Genomic DNA, 18,510 nt, shown 5'->3' with positions numbered 1-18,510 from the left:
GATATTAAAACCAAATACTTTTATTATAATACTTAGTAAAGTCTAATTCCGACATTAAATAATTGAAACTTTTGTTGACGCCTCCAAAGAACTTATTGAAAAAAAACTCAGAGACGTCAGCGAAGACGACGCCACACCAAATAATACCAATTCTCCACCGTCACCTCTTTTGGCAGCCTCAATTCCTGGGACCAAAGCAAACAGCAGTAGCCCCCAGTACACGGCAGTCCGTCAATTGTTGGCGACAAATAAATTTTTGAAGCGAAACACCAAAATATAAAAATAAACACACAAGACCAAACTAAAACGCAACCACAAAAATCGCATTTCAAATTCAAAACGCGATTTTTGCCGAGGTTAAACTATTTTATCATTGTCACAAACGGAATTTTTCACCAGCGATCGGATCGTTTTGGACGCCTGTTCCTCGCCCTTGCTGCCACGCCCACCGACGACCCTCTTTCACCGCAGCCCCCATTTCAGCCAGTGCGTGCGAAAACGCAGCTAAAAAATTGAGCAACAAAAAAACACACACTGATTGTACGTTTTAGGGCGTTTTCTGGCCACGGTTTTCATTCTTTTCTTGGCCCTCTTTTATTTTCCTTATGGCCTCCTCATAAGTTTTGCGTACGCATCAGGACGGCCGCGGGGGGCTGAACTTGGTTTATATCTCTTCATTTGAGCGGACCGGCCAGTTATTTATTGTATTTTATGTGCTTGCTGTTGTTGCTGTTTAATTGAAGGCCAAGAGCTGCCGCATTGCTGCATGCATGGCAAACATGTCCTGGTTGCTGCTTTTGCTGCGGTTGCTACTGCAGTTGCTGCTGCTGCGATTGCTGCTGTTGCTGCTGCGTTGCTGTTGTCGCCCCTCCGCAGCTGATGGCCACTGGCCAGACATGCCCTCCAGTGCATAAATTATATATGCCAACAGCACAAATTTTTCGCTAAATACCCTTGATATTTGGTTACGGCTGGCTGCATTGTTTGTTTCCAAGATCGATTTTGAGCTCTGAATAAGTTTTCAAATGTGTAAAAAATTGATTTCCGTTTGTGCCATATTTAAATAAATATCTAAATTCTAGAATTCCGAAACTGTAACTCCCAAAATGAATGCTTTTACGGAAGCGGATAAGTCAGATTTTTACATATTGCCCTTCAAAACTGAATTGAATTCTCATACTACCTGCAAAGGATTGTATGTTTAATAAATGCGATCTTTATTCAGCGAATCTGTTTCACTGGCAGCAAAATCAAAATCGACGACAAGGGCATTCCTTCTTCGGTACCTTGATGGAAACCTTCTCCCACCGCCGACAACGCAACTCGATTTTCATTTTGGCATTGGCTGTTTTTGATTTGGGACTGACTGACTGACAGTTTCTGTTGTTTTCTGATGTATGTAAGCGCGGTACAGAAACAATTTGGTTTCTACATATTTTATATATATATGTATACACGAGTGCTCCTCAACGGGGAAAAGGAGGACTTGCGCAACTTGGGGCGAACCACTTAGAATATTGTAGCAATTGTATTTGACATCCATAAAACATGCGATCGATTGGCCTCTTTAGGCGGGTAGCTCGCAGATCATGCAAATCGCTTGGGTCGAGATCAATTATAAATGCAACAGCCGCCGTTGATAAACATAACTCGGACGCGGCGGTGCCAAATACAGTGGAGATCCCCAAAGACAGACAGACACCGGAGCGGGTATAGTCGATAAGAATCTTGGGTCTGGCCCAGAGCGTTTATATAAGCAGCCAGCCAGCATCCGTAGAACGCGATCGAAGTGACAGACATCGATCAACGAGGCGACCAGCGACATTAACGCTGCATAAATTGCCATAAATTACATCAAACAGACTGTGCGAGTTGAGATAGAAACCGAAACCGAAACCAAAACCAAAAATGAAACCCCAACCCAATCCCGCTCTCAGATCCAATCCCAAATCCCAGGACCGAAACTCCACGCATTGTGTGGGTATGATCGTAACAGAGATATGCGCTCTGCTGTTTTGTAATGCGATAAAACCCGAAAAAGTCAGCATTTAAACCAAAAATAGGTTTTTTTCGCCACTCCGGCTGATGGAACACCCCAAAGACAGATCCAACACATCGGGCACATCCCAGAGCGCTAACCAGATACGCATCATCGTTTGGCTAAATGCCTACCCAGTTTGGGCTTATCCCAATCCCCTCCAAGTACCCCTTTTCTCTACCCAGAAAAAAACGTAGATCGATATGTTAAAAATCGCGATTAAATGCGTCGAGCTGAGACATTGTGAAAAAAAAACTTTGATTGACACGGCCTTTGTGCTCCAATTGGATTGTAGAAGAGACACGCCGAGTGACAAAGGTACTGGTGGGAGTTCTCAAATGGCTATTGTTAGGGGAACGATCCTTAAGGATGATGGCAGGATACGATGGAATGTTACTTGGGTTAATGAACTTACCACCTGCAAAGGAGCAAAAGATTTCGATATCATCACATCCTTCAATGTTATAATGTATCGCCAAAAAACCCCAATGTTTGCCTTGACCATTGAATTTGTTTCTATAACCAAATCTTAGCATAGCCCAAAATGGAATAATCGCATCATAAACGCTTCATAAACATGTGCAGATATTTGAATTGTAATGCAAATGACACAAGGCACAGCTCGCTGCGCGGAAAATCAAAATCAAGTCGAGAAACAAAAGCGGACTTGGCAGGCAACAGGCATAAAAGTCGTGATACTAACAAATTTCATTAATGTACAACAGCGGCAACAAGTTGCGGCAGGCAGGCAGGCAAACTCGCTCGATGATCCGATCCTCAACCGAATTGGAAGCCCCATCTTCATCCGCATCCACGGCCACATCCCCGAACTGCGAAATCTGCAGGCGATTCCATCCATTCATAAAACGAAGCGCACTCAGCTCCGCAGACAGACAACAAACACTAAGCGCATTGCATGATTTTGCATAATTTTATGCAAATTTACGCTGCGAGACGATCGGCGGTGCGCAGGCCCCCCCTCCCCATCCATTTTTTTTCAGTTTTTTAACATTTTGAGCGGGCGTTGGGGCGTGGCAATCGCCATGTCTACGACAACATGATATATGCCACATGATGTGGCCCACGATGCGGCGAACAGTAGCAATTGCTTTTGTTGTACAAGGACACGATTATGGAACGTCCAGGATACGAATTCAGTGGGCTTTTATATTCTTTAAAAAGCTACGATCTTCACACAATTTATGCAAAGTGCAAAACGTGGCAGCCAAAAGTAGATTTCTGCATTTTTCTTTTGTCTTCCTTCAGTGTTTTGTTTTCTTTTTATAAACATTTTTTTGGCCAAAAAGCATGGACAAAATCACTGACCGTTCCGTTTCAAGGCAAGTTGAATCTTAGAGTTGACAATGAAATTCAATTTATGGCTTTAAAAATATTGTTTAAAGCATAACCACTAACGGAAGTGTACTTTTTCTGAGGCAGCAGTAGGTTTTAAGTTCTCGGTAAAAGAAGCCAGCAACCCCCACACAAAAATTTTAGCCAAGTGCACAGTGGAGCTATAGTTAATGTAATAATACATCTAATGCTCTATTAATGTTGTTAAATAATCAAATCCATTTCTAATAGAGGTTTAGTTTCTAAAAGACATAGCAAATAAATGCTGATATCACGAAATAAAATTTAATATTGAGTTGAGATATTTATTCCATAAAGCACCACTGTACATAATGGAGGATCCCTCGTTGTCTGTTCCTGCGAATTGGGCCTCCGGTGGCTCGGTGGTGCCATGGTGGTGCTGTGGTGGTGCAGTGGTTGTGTGGAGGCCGCCCGTCATCCAACGTCAAGTTGGAGCGATGGACGGACGAGGACGAAGAGGGAGGACGAGCTGACTTCTGGCTCTAATCAGATTCAGATGTCGTCGAAAAATGCGCGACGCGCTGGCCATTTTAGCCAGCATCGCGTAACACGGTAGTTGGGCCAACTTAGGGCTCCTCGGCTGCCCTCCGTTTCTGTTTCAGTTTCTGATTCTGATTCCAGTGGCATGCAGCTGAAGCTGAAACTTGAGCTGAAGAAGAATGACGAAGTCATAGCCGAGATGCGTCAATTTTAGATTCAACAAAAATGATTGCAATGCATGTTGGGCCCGGATTCCGTCCTGGATGGATTCAGGATTGAGGAGACGAGCTGAGACGAGACGAGCAACCAGTTTGGTGGCACAGACCGACCGTCTGTCAGGGGCAACTTGTGAAATGCCAATTTATTCGTTAGCAAATATTGCATCTGATAGAACGGACCCCGAATGAAGGCTGGCTGGCTTTGGCTCTGGTTGTGGTTCTGGGTCTGGGTCTGGGTCTTACTGGGTCTTTTCGGGCCTGAACCCGAACTCCAGGCCTCTGATTTCGATTTCGAGTGGCAGTGCAACATATGCAGACATGACTGCCAGGATCTCGGGACTCTCGGGTCTTCTTGGCTACTGAATCATGTGTAAAAATCTTAAGTGCAAACAATTGTACGCGTTTATCGTGTCTCTGGGGCGACGACCACCATTGAAGCTCCATCGGAATCGAAGGTAGCCCCATCGGAAAACACAGGAGTCGAACAGAAAGGGCAGTGGAGTTGGTCTTTTTTTGGCGGACAGCGGAAGAGCCCAGGAAGAGATTCCGTTTAATTAAGCTTGCTGATTCTTTAGGCGGTTTTTGTTCTCTCGTCGTTTTATTTTTATATATTTTTTTTTTAAGTAAAAATTGGTTTAAGCATTTTTTGGAAAGCCCTTAAGGTGGTACATCGATCCGATCGATCGGCTCAGTTTTGCCAAAAATATCCATCAAATTGATCAATGCTCATAAATCAAATGCGGATGCCATGGCGAGTATTATAAAAGTTTGACTCGCTTTTACTGGAAATTGCCCGCAAGAGGGCCTGGCTGTCTGAAATTAGTTTTGCCCTTGCCTTTTTTCGTTTGCCTGATGCGTCCGTTATGACGACGCACGCTGACCCAATAATTACGACCCCCTCCTCAATCTACACCTAACCAGCCATCCAGCGAACCATCGGTCCATTTCGGCATCCATCCATCCGACCATCATCCATCCATCCATCCTCCAGAGAAATTGAGAGTGAAACTCAAGCGCAGACATTCTATGCGATACATTTATGTTGGTATTTTCGGAAAGCCCGCGGCGAGTTGAACATTTTTGCTTATCAGTTAGATACAGCCTTAGGTTTTCCATGTTACCGGATACTCTGCAAACAGCTTTGGGGGATTTGCATTTTATCGAGATATATAACATAAAAATTTAAATAAAAATGTATTTTATTCTACAAATCAGTTCATAAAGCTAAGGAAAATATCTAAGTGACTTTATTATTAAATATGTTATGATCATTAGAAATAAATCCATATATTTGTGTCAATAAAATGCAATCATTAAACAAATAAATCACAGTTTGTGTACTATATTATCTCTTTCTAAGAGTATCAAACAAATACTTTTTTACCTTTTACTCTTAACTAATGTTCCAAATGACTGGCTAAAATATAATTTTGTGATTGCTGGCTATATAGCACGCGTCACACACGCAGCTAAAATTATAAAGCCGCTTAAAGTGGTTGCGTTAGTTATATTGGAAGATTTTGGGAGAAGTTTGGACCGCGGGCGAATGTCACACCACGCGATAAGCAGGGGGTTTCGTAGAGTCTAGACGTCTTCTAGAGGCTGGGATTAGAGATTGGTATTAGGAATTTGGTGTTTTGGCGTTTTGGATTTTTCGATTTCTGATTTCGGTTTCAGCCTGACTGGGCTAATCAATTTTAAATGTGTTTTTGCGTGTCAATCGCTTGTTTGCGTGCGCGACTTTTATTGATATGCTTTTTGGTCTTTTGATTGTTGCCAAGGCATTTTGGTTAATAATTATTGCCTGACTTGACTTGGCTTGCCTTGAAGTCACTCCTCTATCTCCTCGCTGATAGTTTCTCGGTTTCTCGATTGTTTTTCTGAGTGAAATTCATTTGATTTATTGCACAAATTATGGAGACAGCGAGCTGGCTAGCTGGCCAGGTCTATTGGCCATTATGCAAGACAACAACCTGAAGCGGTGGCAAGCGACAACTATAACTATGTATAACCACGATGAGCTGGAGCTGCCTTTACACTTGTCTCTGTCTCTTTGGCGCATTTTTACAAATTTGGCACGCCTGCCCATAAAAATTGGTTCGAATAAAAAAGTGTGAAACTGCAAATGGCGTCGCCTTGGTTAGACGAGTTCTTGACTCGATTTGGCATACCAACGATTAGCATAGTTTGCTGTCCAGCCAGATAGATATAAGTATATACACTCTATACAGCTACTACATTGTATCTAACGATAGATATATCAACTGCAATTCGGGGCGGCCAGGGGGGCGTGGCCCAGCCGCACGCGTTGCAACGGAAGTCCAGCTCATTTGGCCAGCGAAAGAAATCGAAAAACGCGGCGCGAGCGGAAGGGATTTCTTTTTTAAACGCATCCTGGACACACGTTCGAGGACAACTTCATTGATATATGGTTTGTTTTTCCTCCTTTTTTTAGACCCATCCAAACTTCCTGTGTGCAGCCTTTTGTTTGCCAGCAAACGGCCACCGAAAAAGTGTAATAAATATTCTCGAATTTTATTCCGGCAAATGGTGGGGTTTCGTTTTATGAACTCGTCCAACCATTTTCGAGCACGCCCAGCTACCAGCCATTAAAAATATATAAGAAGTATTTTCAATAATTAAAAACGAGTTGCTTTTTATCGACTTACAACCCCCCAAACAAATAATAAATAAGACCAATAAAACCCTACAAGGAACTACGAAAAGCTGTTAAATATTATGAATCAGGTCTGATTCGTTGAGAGCCCCACGCAGCGCCACCCATGAAAAGCAAAGAAAAAAGTCTGTAAAATTCCATTGATTGGTTAATTTCTTTCATAGTTTTCTCGATTTTTATGAGCCCACAAAATGTCTTTTGTGGAATATGCTCCTTCAATGGCGAAGCGAATATGTTGACAATAAACAATAGATTGCCAGTGAAGTGGATGACTGTTGAAAGTTTGATGAGGTGAGATCGCATAGCCCGATATTGGAATAGTATTGCTCATAAGACGAGAGGGGTGAGCCATTAAATACCAATTTGTAGGCAATCGTAAAGTCATAAGAGGATAAATCACAAGAGTGGAGGTTGAAAAGCTGGCGAATAGCAAGAAATTTTTCTATGAATATGGGATTTGATGATGATTGGCTTAGAAACTTCCGGCTGTTGTAAGAAATTGGGCTGTAAAAGTTAAATAAAATTATAAATAAGTTACAGAACTATTTATTGTGATTAACCATATCAATCAATCTTAATCTAAAATAAAAAAACAACACCTCCGTTAAACCTTTGTAACTGTAAAAGTGCTCCTTCTGGCTTAAAGTGTTGAACCCTTTAGAATTTTCTTAACCCGCTACGTGACCAAATTTCCGAGTCCCGGTCACGCGCATCCTTAACACTTGTTCCCGATAAAGTCGCAACAGGAAGAGCGATTTCCACACCTTACGGATCGCTTCCAGGGAAAACGGAAGTCATCCTCCAATTGCCTTGTAGTGTGGCCACAACAGATTATCCTCAGCTAATAAAGATCTTCGGATTTTTAACAGGATGTCAGGATTTCCAGGTGTCCTTGGAAATTTTCTGGCTAATTGAGTTATGAGGCAAAACAAGCCAGCACCCAAAAGATCGATTACGATCGACGCCCAAAAACAATGTTGTTTACAATTTTTCTAGGTAAAATCGGAGAGTTTTGCACGTGTGTAACAGGTAAATTCCGTTGAAATCTGTCTGGAAAGTGAAGAGAAAGGAGAGTGAAAGTGTGCCCAGCAGGAAGATCTTTATCCTGCAACCTTATCCTTATCATATTGTTATTATCCTTGAAACGGGAGAAGGCTGATACAGGTGGCGCCTAACGGTTGTTCGAGTCATAACATCCCTATTTTATTTATGTGTGTGTGAAAAGGTGAAACTTTTATCGCAAGCAGAGATAAAGCAAACTACCAGGTGAACAAATTTTACTTTAAAATCCTATTTTAACTGCTTTGTATTTTAAATTCTTGATTCTAACGCTTCTAATCACCAGACTCTAATCATCTGCATATTTATTGCCCAAAGTGGGAATCACAACCCTGTCAGAGCAACTTCACAGCATGTAATTGAAAAATTGCGGCTTTTGCAACTGCATTTCATTTTCCAACTGACAGACAAACAAAAAATCTCAGCTGCAGCCAATGAAGTTTGTTATTTTTTTTGCCTTTTCCCGTTGGAAAGGGTAAGAAACTATTCCTCGCTCGAGAGGGCGACTCAATTATGAGGAATGGTTCTTGGTTTCGGGCTCCTAAGCCCGAGCCCTGCCGCAAACATTCGCATCAATTATGCATACGCCAACGCACACAAAGGACTCGGACTCGGCGCAGCTCCCGAAATCCTTGCTGCCCCCAGGATTTGAAACTTGCCTCAGTTCAGTTCAGCTTACCGCATGGCAAATTCGACGAATTTCCTGCGGTTTTCAAGCATTTCACTTGGCCTGAAAACGTAGGGCCAAGCCTCCTCCTCCTCCTTCTCGACCGCAAACAGCATTGGTCGAATTCAATTTATTGTAAATGTGCAAAAGGATTTGTTGCGGATCGGGCAGCCCGAGAATGCGAACCCCAAATGCAGCTGTACTCGAGGCGAAAAATGGGGGAACAGTTGTCCTTCTCGTTAACATGGCACATCCGCATGTCAAAAATGTCGCACAAAAATCAATCGGACGGCCATTCTGGGGTCCACTGGGGGTCCAAAAGGGAGGGTCAAGCGTACCAGGAACCCTGGTTGAAAAAAGAAAAAAAAAAAAAACAAAATACAACAAAAATTTAAACAGAAATAAAAACAAAAAGCAGGCAAAAGGCAAACCCAAGCCAACTGAAAAGCAAATTAGCAATTCCGATGCGACCATTTATATTGTTCATTCTCATTGTTGTTGACGATCGTCTGATCGCGTTTTTATTTTTATTTCATTTTCTATTTCCCCCTTAAGTGTGTATCAGTGTGTAAGGTAACAAAAAGAAGCTCGCTCGGTTTTTTTTTTAAATTATTCCGCCGTGTAGTTGAAAGCGATCGGTTGGAAGCAAACGGATTTAGCTGTTATCAAGTCGCCAGCGAAAATGCAAATCAGACGCACAAAAGTCAACCGAATGGCGAAATGTTAGGGGCGGCAATGTCTAATGTCTGACTAAAACTAACTAAAACCAACAAAAACGACATTTTCACTTACCTCGCACATTTGTCAGGCGAAGAACGACGAGGAAGTTAAAGAGCCATTTATGCTCCAAATGTCAGCAATCAATAATACTTGGAAATATTTCAGTCATGCAAGCTTGTATCCCCGAAAAAGCTACAAAAATGTTTGCGTGTTTTGCATTTCATATATATGGGGCTTGTCATTAAGAGAAAAATGGTTATATTTATTTTAATTTGGCTGAGTTTGTTTATCGGTTAAGGTTTGGAGAGGGCCACCATGTAGATTATCGACAGAAATATTACCTAGCAATTTAAGACAGTCCTATACCCATGATTTACTTTCTTTAACTCCTTCATATATGGCATGCAATTAATCATCAATCAGTTTTGTTTTAACGTTACTACAAGTACTCTGTATTTGATTTATTTATAAATTTTATTACCATAATCCAGTTTTATTTACATATGCACGATAAATCATATTAATAAAAAAATAATATTTAATAAAGCAGTAATCAATTAAATTTAAAAAAACTCGCTTTATTTGATATATTTACAGTCGAATAATTAGCATATTTTTACTTTATTGTTAAGATCTAGTTTTCCTTAATTTGTTTGAAATGACTAATGTGGTGAATCTAGGCCACTCAATATTTTCCAGATTACGCTTACATTTATTTTCACAGATTTACCCATAACTATTTTATGATCCTGTTGGCGCCACAGTCGCACATAAATAACTCATAAAAAAGTGCCCACAACAGCAGCCCGCAGATAATTCAACAATTGTGTCTGCCGAATGTTTTTTACGATCCGCAACCGTTAGGAACCCAAAGATCACTTTCCCCTCGACAAGCGGTAATAAATTAATCAAATCTCGAGCTGGACGTAATTTTTCCTGGGAAAATTGCAGCTCACACCTACACAGTAAAATGGATAGTATCTTGAGGAATATCGAGGATCCGCTGTAAATGATTTGTTTGACAAGAAGCCAACAAACTCAGTGGGATGCATTTACCCGGTGACTTCGCAGAATCCGCACCGTATCTGAGCAAATGATCGGGAAATTGCTGGACAAGATCTCAGTCGCCAGTTGTCGCCTGTGTGGCCATCATTAACCTTTGACCTCACTAAATGGCCAGAGGACCACAGCGAATGTCAAACGTCATGGCCACTTATCGAGTGCGGACTGTTGTCCCTGTGATCTTATTAGGCATTTTCGGGGTTTTCAAGGGGTTCGCTTCGGACGCAATTATCACCCCCGCATAAAGCGAAACGTCATCGTTGACAGCCACGTCATTGTTGTCCTGTCCGAAGACCAAAGTCCTTCGAACTATTTGTTAATGAAAAGGCAACACTATACAAAAGATTCTGTGTAACTCGAACAGAAAAACTGGGGTTAATTCAAATGACAAACGTTCGATAGTCCGAGATATGATATGCCTTGAAAACCTAATTAAATGACACGTTCCAGGGAAATTCGATTCAGGCGTGGCTACATCGAAACGTTTTAACTGATTGCAAGCGATTTAACTTCTGCAGTGATAAATTGTTTGGAAAATTCAAAGTCATTCTAATTTTAAGGAATTAGTGAGATTTTTTGATGTCTTCAAATAGACCAAAAATGTAATTTATCCACAAACTTACCACTAATCGATAATAACAATTGTGAAATAAATTTGTTTATATACTTTTTTCTTTGTTTCTGTAATCTATTTAATAAAAGCCAAAAAATGTAAAACACTGAAAGCGTTACAAACTGCTTGCAATTCAAGTTTGTGTTTACTGCTTGCTGAGAAAGTAAGACAAAGTATACAAATGTAGAATGTAAATTTTACTGTAAAAAATAATATTGACATTGCTTGTGTAGAATGTAATGTATAAAATTTATTTATTTTGCTTAAGACTTGTAAAATGTGTTAACCCCTTTAACCATTAATGAATAATTTTAAAAATAGTGAAATTGAGATAATACAAAATAAATCATAAATAATTATTTTTTTGCAATCCTGCTTAAATTGAACGATGCGCTTAAAGTGTCATTTAAAAATCTATCTAAGAATCTAAATCCTGAACAGCAGCTGCATCTGCAGAATGCATGTGATGTAGTTAGAATAATAATTGAGGGATAATAATATGAATATATTGGTAATTGGTCAAGTCCAGCTAAAAGCTAATAAAGCTCCTTAGAGAAAGTTTCTTTGCATTAGTTGCTCCTTGCTAGGGAGATATAAAAATAGATTACTCATACTGAAAGATAGTTAGTAGTGAATAATATATGGGAAAGTGTAGTGACCGTTCTCTAAGCGAAAGTTGGAAGAAAAAATTGCAGGAAATATTCAAATCTGAATGTCTCGATAGACTTTCAACCCAAAAAACGTACAAAATCTATCGAGTGTTTATACGAATGAACTGCATTGCCAAAAACCCATCCCCACACAGCAACAGTTTAACAATGCCGACTTTCAATTTCCATGACAACTGAGGAAATTCCGCCGTCGTTGTTTATTTTGGATACAAATTTTAGATAACACTACAATAAATCTAAATACTTAAAATATAGAAATAAAAACATAAAACAAAGAACTCCTGTGAATATGTGTCATCTAAATAAATCAATTTTGTACACATAAATTTGGCAACGGTAGACCTTAACCCGATATATATTCTAATTTTCTATAAACCTCAAAAACGCAACATAGCAATAGTTAGCAATGCCGACGATCCCGAAAAGGGAATACAAGCCCAATGGTGGTGGTAAAAGTTCAGGAATGGATTTTCTCAGTTCCGGCATTAAGGGAACCGAGGTCACCGAGATGCAGCTCAAATGGCACGAGAATCCTTGTCCAGCGCCACCATGCAAACAGGCATTTTGGTGGGCCAGCCATCCGAAGCCGATCAAAATCAAAGGTTGCCCCAAGTGAGTATCAAACAGAAACCACCCAAAGAATTTCCCATGCTTACCCTGTAACTTAAGTCAGACAAGTAGGGTATATTGTATACCTCACTCTTTGGAAAAGTTAGTAACTTTAATAGAATAATCTATATTGATTTAATTTATGTAAACTAACTTTCATAGATAAGAAGTTAAGAAATCAACTCTATATATAAGTATGTTTTAAGTCATGTATGTAGGTACACCTAAGGCATGTATGTAGGTACACCTAATCTAATGAGTATCTTATAGTTGCAAAACCATTGCCTTTTGTAACGCCTTGGATGGGAATTTTCTACATGTCTACCCACTGGGGTCAATGGAACCCAAGACCAAAAACGAAAGTCATAAATTGCGTAAATAAATTATTAAACGCTGGCCGTGTTCGGCTGATGGTCAATACAATGGCCCGACTAAAGGACACGCAAACTCGGTACGATTTTGAATAGAAACATTCGTGTCCTGAAGGGAAACAATAGAAGGAGGAAATTATTAGGAGTGTGGAAGTCGTTGAGTGCTTAAAACTAGAAATTGACGCACTACTATCATAAAAATATACAAATATATCTGACTACCGATAATGACGGGGGCTGGACTTGGGTCGGATTAAGGTCAACCAGGGAATAAGGATGATCCCAAAATATGATAAAAACACAATAAACTATAGTGTATCTATATCCGGTTGTAGTAAAGTGCAGTGTGGTATATCTTAAATGTTATCATATTTTGGATATATTAGTACGTAAATTCTGGATGGGATATGTTCAAATTAGGATAAGAATACAGTGTTTTAATGTCTTCCCGTAAAGTTGTAAGGTCAACCAACGAATTTAATCATATATAAAGTATGATTGAGTGAAAGAAAACAACCTTTCTTAACCACAGGCTTTTGGACTTCTGATACATTCTTGGCAATTCCAGTTACAATAATCTTTCATCTATTCACTGACCTTTCTTCGTTGCCAGTAAAAAAGAGTGACTCCTTGGAGTGCCCAGAAATCTACTTAATTATGCTTAGTTCCCTGTTGAATTCCGCTTATCAGGCAGTCCAAGCAATTGACCTTGGCCATTGACATTAGCTGGGAGGTGTTCCAAGTAATAGAGAGCCACCCACCTCCGATTTCAATGTCAGGCAGGGAAATGCGTGAAGTCATCTCCAACAATGTGACAGGAAATGTGGACACCATCGAAACAAATTCAAGGTCCTCCGCCGGGCAAAACCTTTAATTCGAGACCCCAACGAAACTACTTGGGTAGAAAAAAAGTTCTTATGCAAAGTAGAATTCCTGGGAACGTGGATTTGGCCATGCCAATGCCACCGACTGTTAACAGTTCGCATTATTATTGCAACACCTGCCCATCAAGTGCCTCAAACTGCGACGCAAGCCTCGCGATACACTCAGGAAAACTTGAAAAATATATTGTTACTTAAACTTATGAAACAGCAACATAAATATTTTAAAAATGCAATATTCTATATAAACCAATTGCATGACTTTAAGGCACATTTTTACTAAAAATGTCCTTTGAAGTAACAGCTCAATTCTTCGAAAGCTTTACGAAACCAAGTCGTCGGGGGCAGTTGGAAACTATATGTTCGACATATTTTTCCAACTGCACGACGACTGCTGACCACGGGCCGAATCCAAAGTCGAAACCGGGTCCGAGCGCGAGTCCCACGAGTCCTGCGAGTCCTTTGGTCATTTGGCGTTTGCCATTCGAGCCGTGCGGTACGTGTTCCGCGACGAAATCAAGCAATCAACCATCGAACGCAACACCTGAGCGGCGGACAAAAGGGAAAAATATAGGAAAAGTATTGATTAAGTTTTTCGGTGCGGCGGGTGAGAGAACCGTGTGGTGGCTATTTATAATGAACGAGGTGACCGGCGGCCGGGAGCAGGGATAACCGAGACGGTAGCGGAGACCATGCCAGAGACGGAGCAGCAGCAGCACCCAGCACACTCACATCCTGAACTTAAGCCAGATCCACAGCCAGTGCCAGAACTGGAGCACTTCACCGACAATAGACCGAATCGCGTGCAGAACTTCTCCTTCGCCAGCAGCTATCCCTACGCACCAGGACGCGTCTCGTCCAGCTCCAATTCCAACACGAACTACAGCTCCTCCAACTACAACGCCGGCGGCTTCAACGTCCAGCGCTATCAAAGTCCCTACAATTTCCAGCACGTGGTGACCAACGCATTCTCGGTGCTGCGCCACCAGCCCTCCGAGGAGCCCGAGTTCGATTCCTATCCAACGCGACCCCAACAGGCCATCGTGCGTCCTATTAGACGTGAGGCGGGCATAGCGGATAACCGGGACAACCATGTAGCCGAGCCAGCTGGGAATCCTCCACAGCGATCGCACTTCTCGCGCAGCAACCAGGAGGTGCGCAGCTTCGCCGATGAGCTGAGCCAGAAGCTGCGCTTCCTGGCGCCGGAGGAGCAGAACTACGGCGGTCGCCAGAGCGCCAATTCCGGCGCCTGGATGGATCCAGCGATGTCGCAGCGACCACGATTCGAGACCACAGTGCCGCAGGGCATCTTCCTGCCGCCACCGCATGAGGTCCAGATGATACCGGCCACCATGCTGAGGAGGCATGTCTACGCCTACTCCTCATATCCCATGATCCTCCAAGGGTATCTCACCAAGGAACCCGGCACTGAGAGCAAGGAGCAGAAGGTGACCGCCACCCGGCTGAACGGAGTGCGTGCCACGGCGGCAGTGGCAGCGGCCACAGCTGCGGCCTCCAAATCCTCGCGTAACGATTCGCAATCCCTCGCCGGTGGACTCCACATCACCAAGGCTCAGTTCCAACAACAACTGCAACAGCGTCGCTCCACCAGCAACAACAACAACAGCAGCGACAAGAGGTAATAAAAAGACCAACCCCCAAAATGGTATGGGTGCTAAACTTGGAAGTAAAAAAAAAAGGTGGGAAGTGGAAAAGGTCCGACAACTGACCAAGGCAAAGTGGGCCAAAATATATTACCATAAATTCAAATGAGTAATACGTACGTACCTTCACTGCCATTCCGCAATGGAACCAGAACTCAGCTCCCCACTTCGGTTCCTACTGCCTTTATCGATTGACATCCATCCAAACAATTCAATTACAAATAGGTTTTGTGGTTTAAAGAGGCGAATTGAATCCTTTAAGGATCTAGGTGTTATCTAAACTGATATAGATTCAAGTTGATACCTTATTGATCTTTTTTAAACTTTACTAGGACACGCAAATAGAATGGAAGGCTCTTGATCAGCCAAGTTACACAATTAACTCTTTAACAATTCAATTAGAAATGCTATTTCAATAACATTCGGACATTGTAAATTCCCTGAACGGTTTGATTAATTTATTTAGCGCATTCTCGAATGGGAAAACTCGTTTGGCTTGCATAAAAGAACATGCGAGCAAATGGACAAACGGACAAAGGGACAAAGGACCCTCGAATGTGTCGTGCCAGCGGAGAGTATCCCATATTCCCAGCTCGGTGCTTAAATAATTTAAATCAAGATTTCGTAAACAACAACAATATGCACCCATTGTACCACAGCACAAATGGAGGGATATTAAGTTCAATTACCACACCAGAGAGGAAGGACACCTATGGCACAATAGAAAACCAAAAAACGGGTCCTGCCGGTCGTTTTTTACCCAAATGGGATGTTGTTCGGCCAAATGGGCTATATTTTTTATGGGTTACGGAATATGAAATATCACACTCAACGTTTAAATAAAGGAGCTATTAGGGAGATAACTAAGCGGTTCTCACTATTTTATAACTAAAAAAGGATACACTTCACTTAGATTTTCGTTCAGGCCATATATCCCTTATAAGGACATCGCACCAAGGGTTCCCCCGTTCCATTTGCTGATGACTGTGGTCTGTGCAGACCCAGACCCAGAGAAATGTTGTTAGACATTCGCCAGCAACTTCAATGTGACTTCCTGTTTGTGGGCCAAAAGTAGCTGCGAATTTGCATAGGTCACGAGTTCAGGTGCCAAGTTCTCCTAGTGCAATGTCTGACTACGTTATATACTACTTGTAGTTAGTATGTGTGTATCAGCCATAGGTAAAAATGTAAGAAATGTTTGTTTCCCCATTTACTTGCCGGTGCAATACATATAAATTAGCAAGTCATAAATTACTCAGCCACCGCGGACTGGACTCGAGCCACTTTAAGGTGGCTTTAAACTCTGACCCAAAAGTGTACTGAACTTTGGCGAAATTGATTCGAATCGGAGATGACCTGACAAGCGGCCTGCGAGGGCGTTGGGAAATGCACAAATTTGATGTTTATCGCCTTGATAGTGCAACAGATTTGGGTCTTGGCAAATGCAGCAAAGTGCACTGAAAATGCAGCAAATCAAAGCTAAATAAACGAAATATTTAAACTTTAATAGGAATAAATTAATAAATCTATAGATAAATCTTTCTCTTACACTTTTAATTTGATTTTCTAGCAGCAATTACAATATTTTACCCATCAACTTAAAACATAGGTATCATATTTATTAGATAACTTAAAACATAAATATCATATTTATTAGAGAACTTAAAACATAAATATCATATTTATTAGAGAACTTAAAACATAGATATAATATTTACTAGAGAACTTAACCATTTATGCAGTAATCCTTTTAAGTTGCACATTTAAGAACCTTTCAAAAAGTGTGCAGCTTTTTTTTTGCTGCATGAGCAGTTTGTTGAACTGGGTCGAGGCTTACTAATTGGTGGCTCCCACCTGGGCAACTCCATGTTCGCTCCTCCTCTTTGCTCCTCTTTCAGACCCGTCGTCCCGCCGCCGGAACCATATAAGAACGTCATGTACGACCGTCGCGTCATAAAGGGCAGCAACTTCGGTAACGCCTCACTGGTGGTAAGTCCCATCAGCTCAGCCCAGCTCAGCTCAGTGCCCTGGCAGCCCTGACCTGCGACTAATCCACTTTTTGTTTCCTATCCAGACGGATGTGGATCCCTTCGACAAGGCCGCCGAATTGAGGCGCCGCAATATGTTGCGCAAACGAACGATGCAGTGCCGCAATCAGAGAAATGTCCTGGGCACTCCGCCGCCGGTCAAGGGTCGGAAGCACGAAACCATACAGACGGAGAAGTATCTGGAGAAGTTGGTGCAGCGTCCGCCGGAGTTCACCATCGACACGCAGACGGACCTGTTCCTCGAGAAGCCGCCGACGCCTCCGTTCATACCGGCCAAGGTGGGCGTGGATGTGAGCACCGAGATCGGTGAGGGCGAACTCTTCCACTTCGATGCCGAGGCGCAGCCGATCATCGATGTCCTGGTGGACGCCTGCATCGAACAGAGCATGCTGGAGGTGGCCCACGAGATGGAACTGACCAGTCTGCGACGCAAACAGGAAGAGTACGTATAAATCTATGTTAAGTAATCTTCAGATTGCTATAATGGCGTATTGTGTTACCCACAGATTCCTGGCCCAGAGGGAGGCGGAACTGGCCGAGCTGCGCCGCTTGGAGGCTGAGGAGCTGCGCTTGCAGGCGGAGAAGGAGCGTCGCCTGCGCCAGGATGCGATTGCCAAGGAGCTGGACGCTGAGATGCAGAAGAGCGTGACGGCGGCCAAGTTGCTCCAGGGACACATTGCCAGTCTGGTGCCGGAGGTACTGGAGAACATTGAGCCGGCCAGCGATGCCGTCAAGAAGGAGCAGCTCATGAAGAGCGTCTGTCCGTGGTTGTCCGCCGAGGTGGCCGAGGAAGTGGGCCATATTGTGGACTCGCGCGAGATCCTTACCGCCATCATTCAGGAGATTATCAAGCAGCGTGCCGAGATCTATGCCGGCTACAAGGAACCTGAATCGGAACCATCCGGACCGGATGCGGGAATTTGTGAGGAGGAGGGCTGTGCCATCGATGAGATGGAGGCGTGTCCCTGCGAGTCGGAAACGGAAATGGAGGAGTGCCCCGAACCGCCGCCACCGCCTCCTCATCTCTAAGTGATTGCGTTCGAGTTTTAGTTCATACACAAACTCACTCACATGTAACACTAACACACACACCTGCTATTAAATCAAGGTTGGCTGCAACTTTGTTGTTGTGTCTGGTGAAGAACAAAATTCGCCGCAGGATTCGAATCGAGCCTGGGCGCCAAACACAATTGCATAGCGGCGGCGGCGAAATGGCATCGAAAAAATGGAATGGCTAATTGTAAACTGGATAATTGTTAAAGGTTTTTGTGTTACCGGAAATTCAACCAATAAAGCTCAACAAAATAAGACGAACAAAATATGTTAAATGTTTGTTAAATTAAATTAAAACATTAATA

The 18,510-nt window shown here is 42.4% G+C and overlaps 1 protein-coding gene across 2 annotated transcripts; it reads left to right on the top strand.

Moving 5' to 3' along the window:
* The first annotated feature begins 11,865 nt into the window (after nucleotides 1-11,865).
* Nucleotides 11,866-18,466, top strand: LOC6737045 (radial spoke head protein 3 homolog B). 2 transcript variants are annotated; one of them, XM_016170095.3, is made up of 4 exons: nucleotides 11,866-12,191; nucleotides 17,003-17,093; nucleotides 17,179-17,594; nucleotides 17,659-18,466. In XM_016170095.3, the coding sequence occupies exons 1-4, from the start codon at nucleotides 11,986-11,988 to the stop codon at nucleotides 18,179-18,181; spliced, it is 1,236 nt and encodes a 411-aa protein (XP_016030675.1). In that variant the 5' UTR covers nucleotides 11,866-11,985; the 3' UTR covers nucleotides 18,182-18,466. The 2 variants fall into 2 exon arrangements, with proteins under 2 accessions (XP_016030675.1, XP_016030674.1); XM_016170094.3 differs by lacking the exon at nucleotides 11,866-12,191 and adding an exon at nucleotides 13,925-15,079.
* Nucleotides 18,467-18,510: the final 44 nt, after the last annotated feature.

Source organism: Drosophila simulans, chromosome 3L, assembly GCF_016746395.2.
Source record: "Drosophila simulans strain w501 chromosome 3L, Prin_Dsim_3.1, whole genome shotgun sequence".
In the NCBI taxonomy this organism is placed as follows: domain Eukaryota; kingdom Metazoa; phylum Arthropoda; class Insecta; order Diptera; family Drosophilidae; genus Drosophila; species Drosophila simulans.
This window is presented reverse-complemented; position numbering and strand designations above follow the sequence as displayed.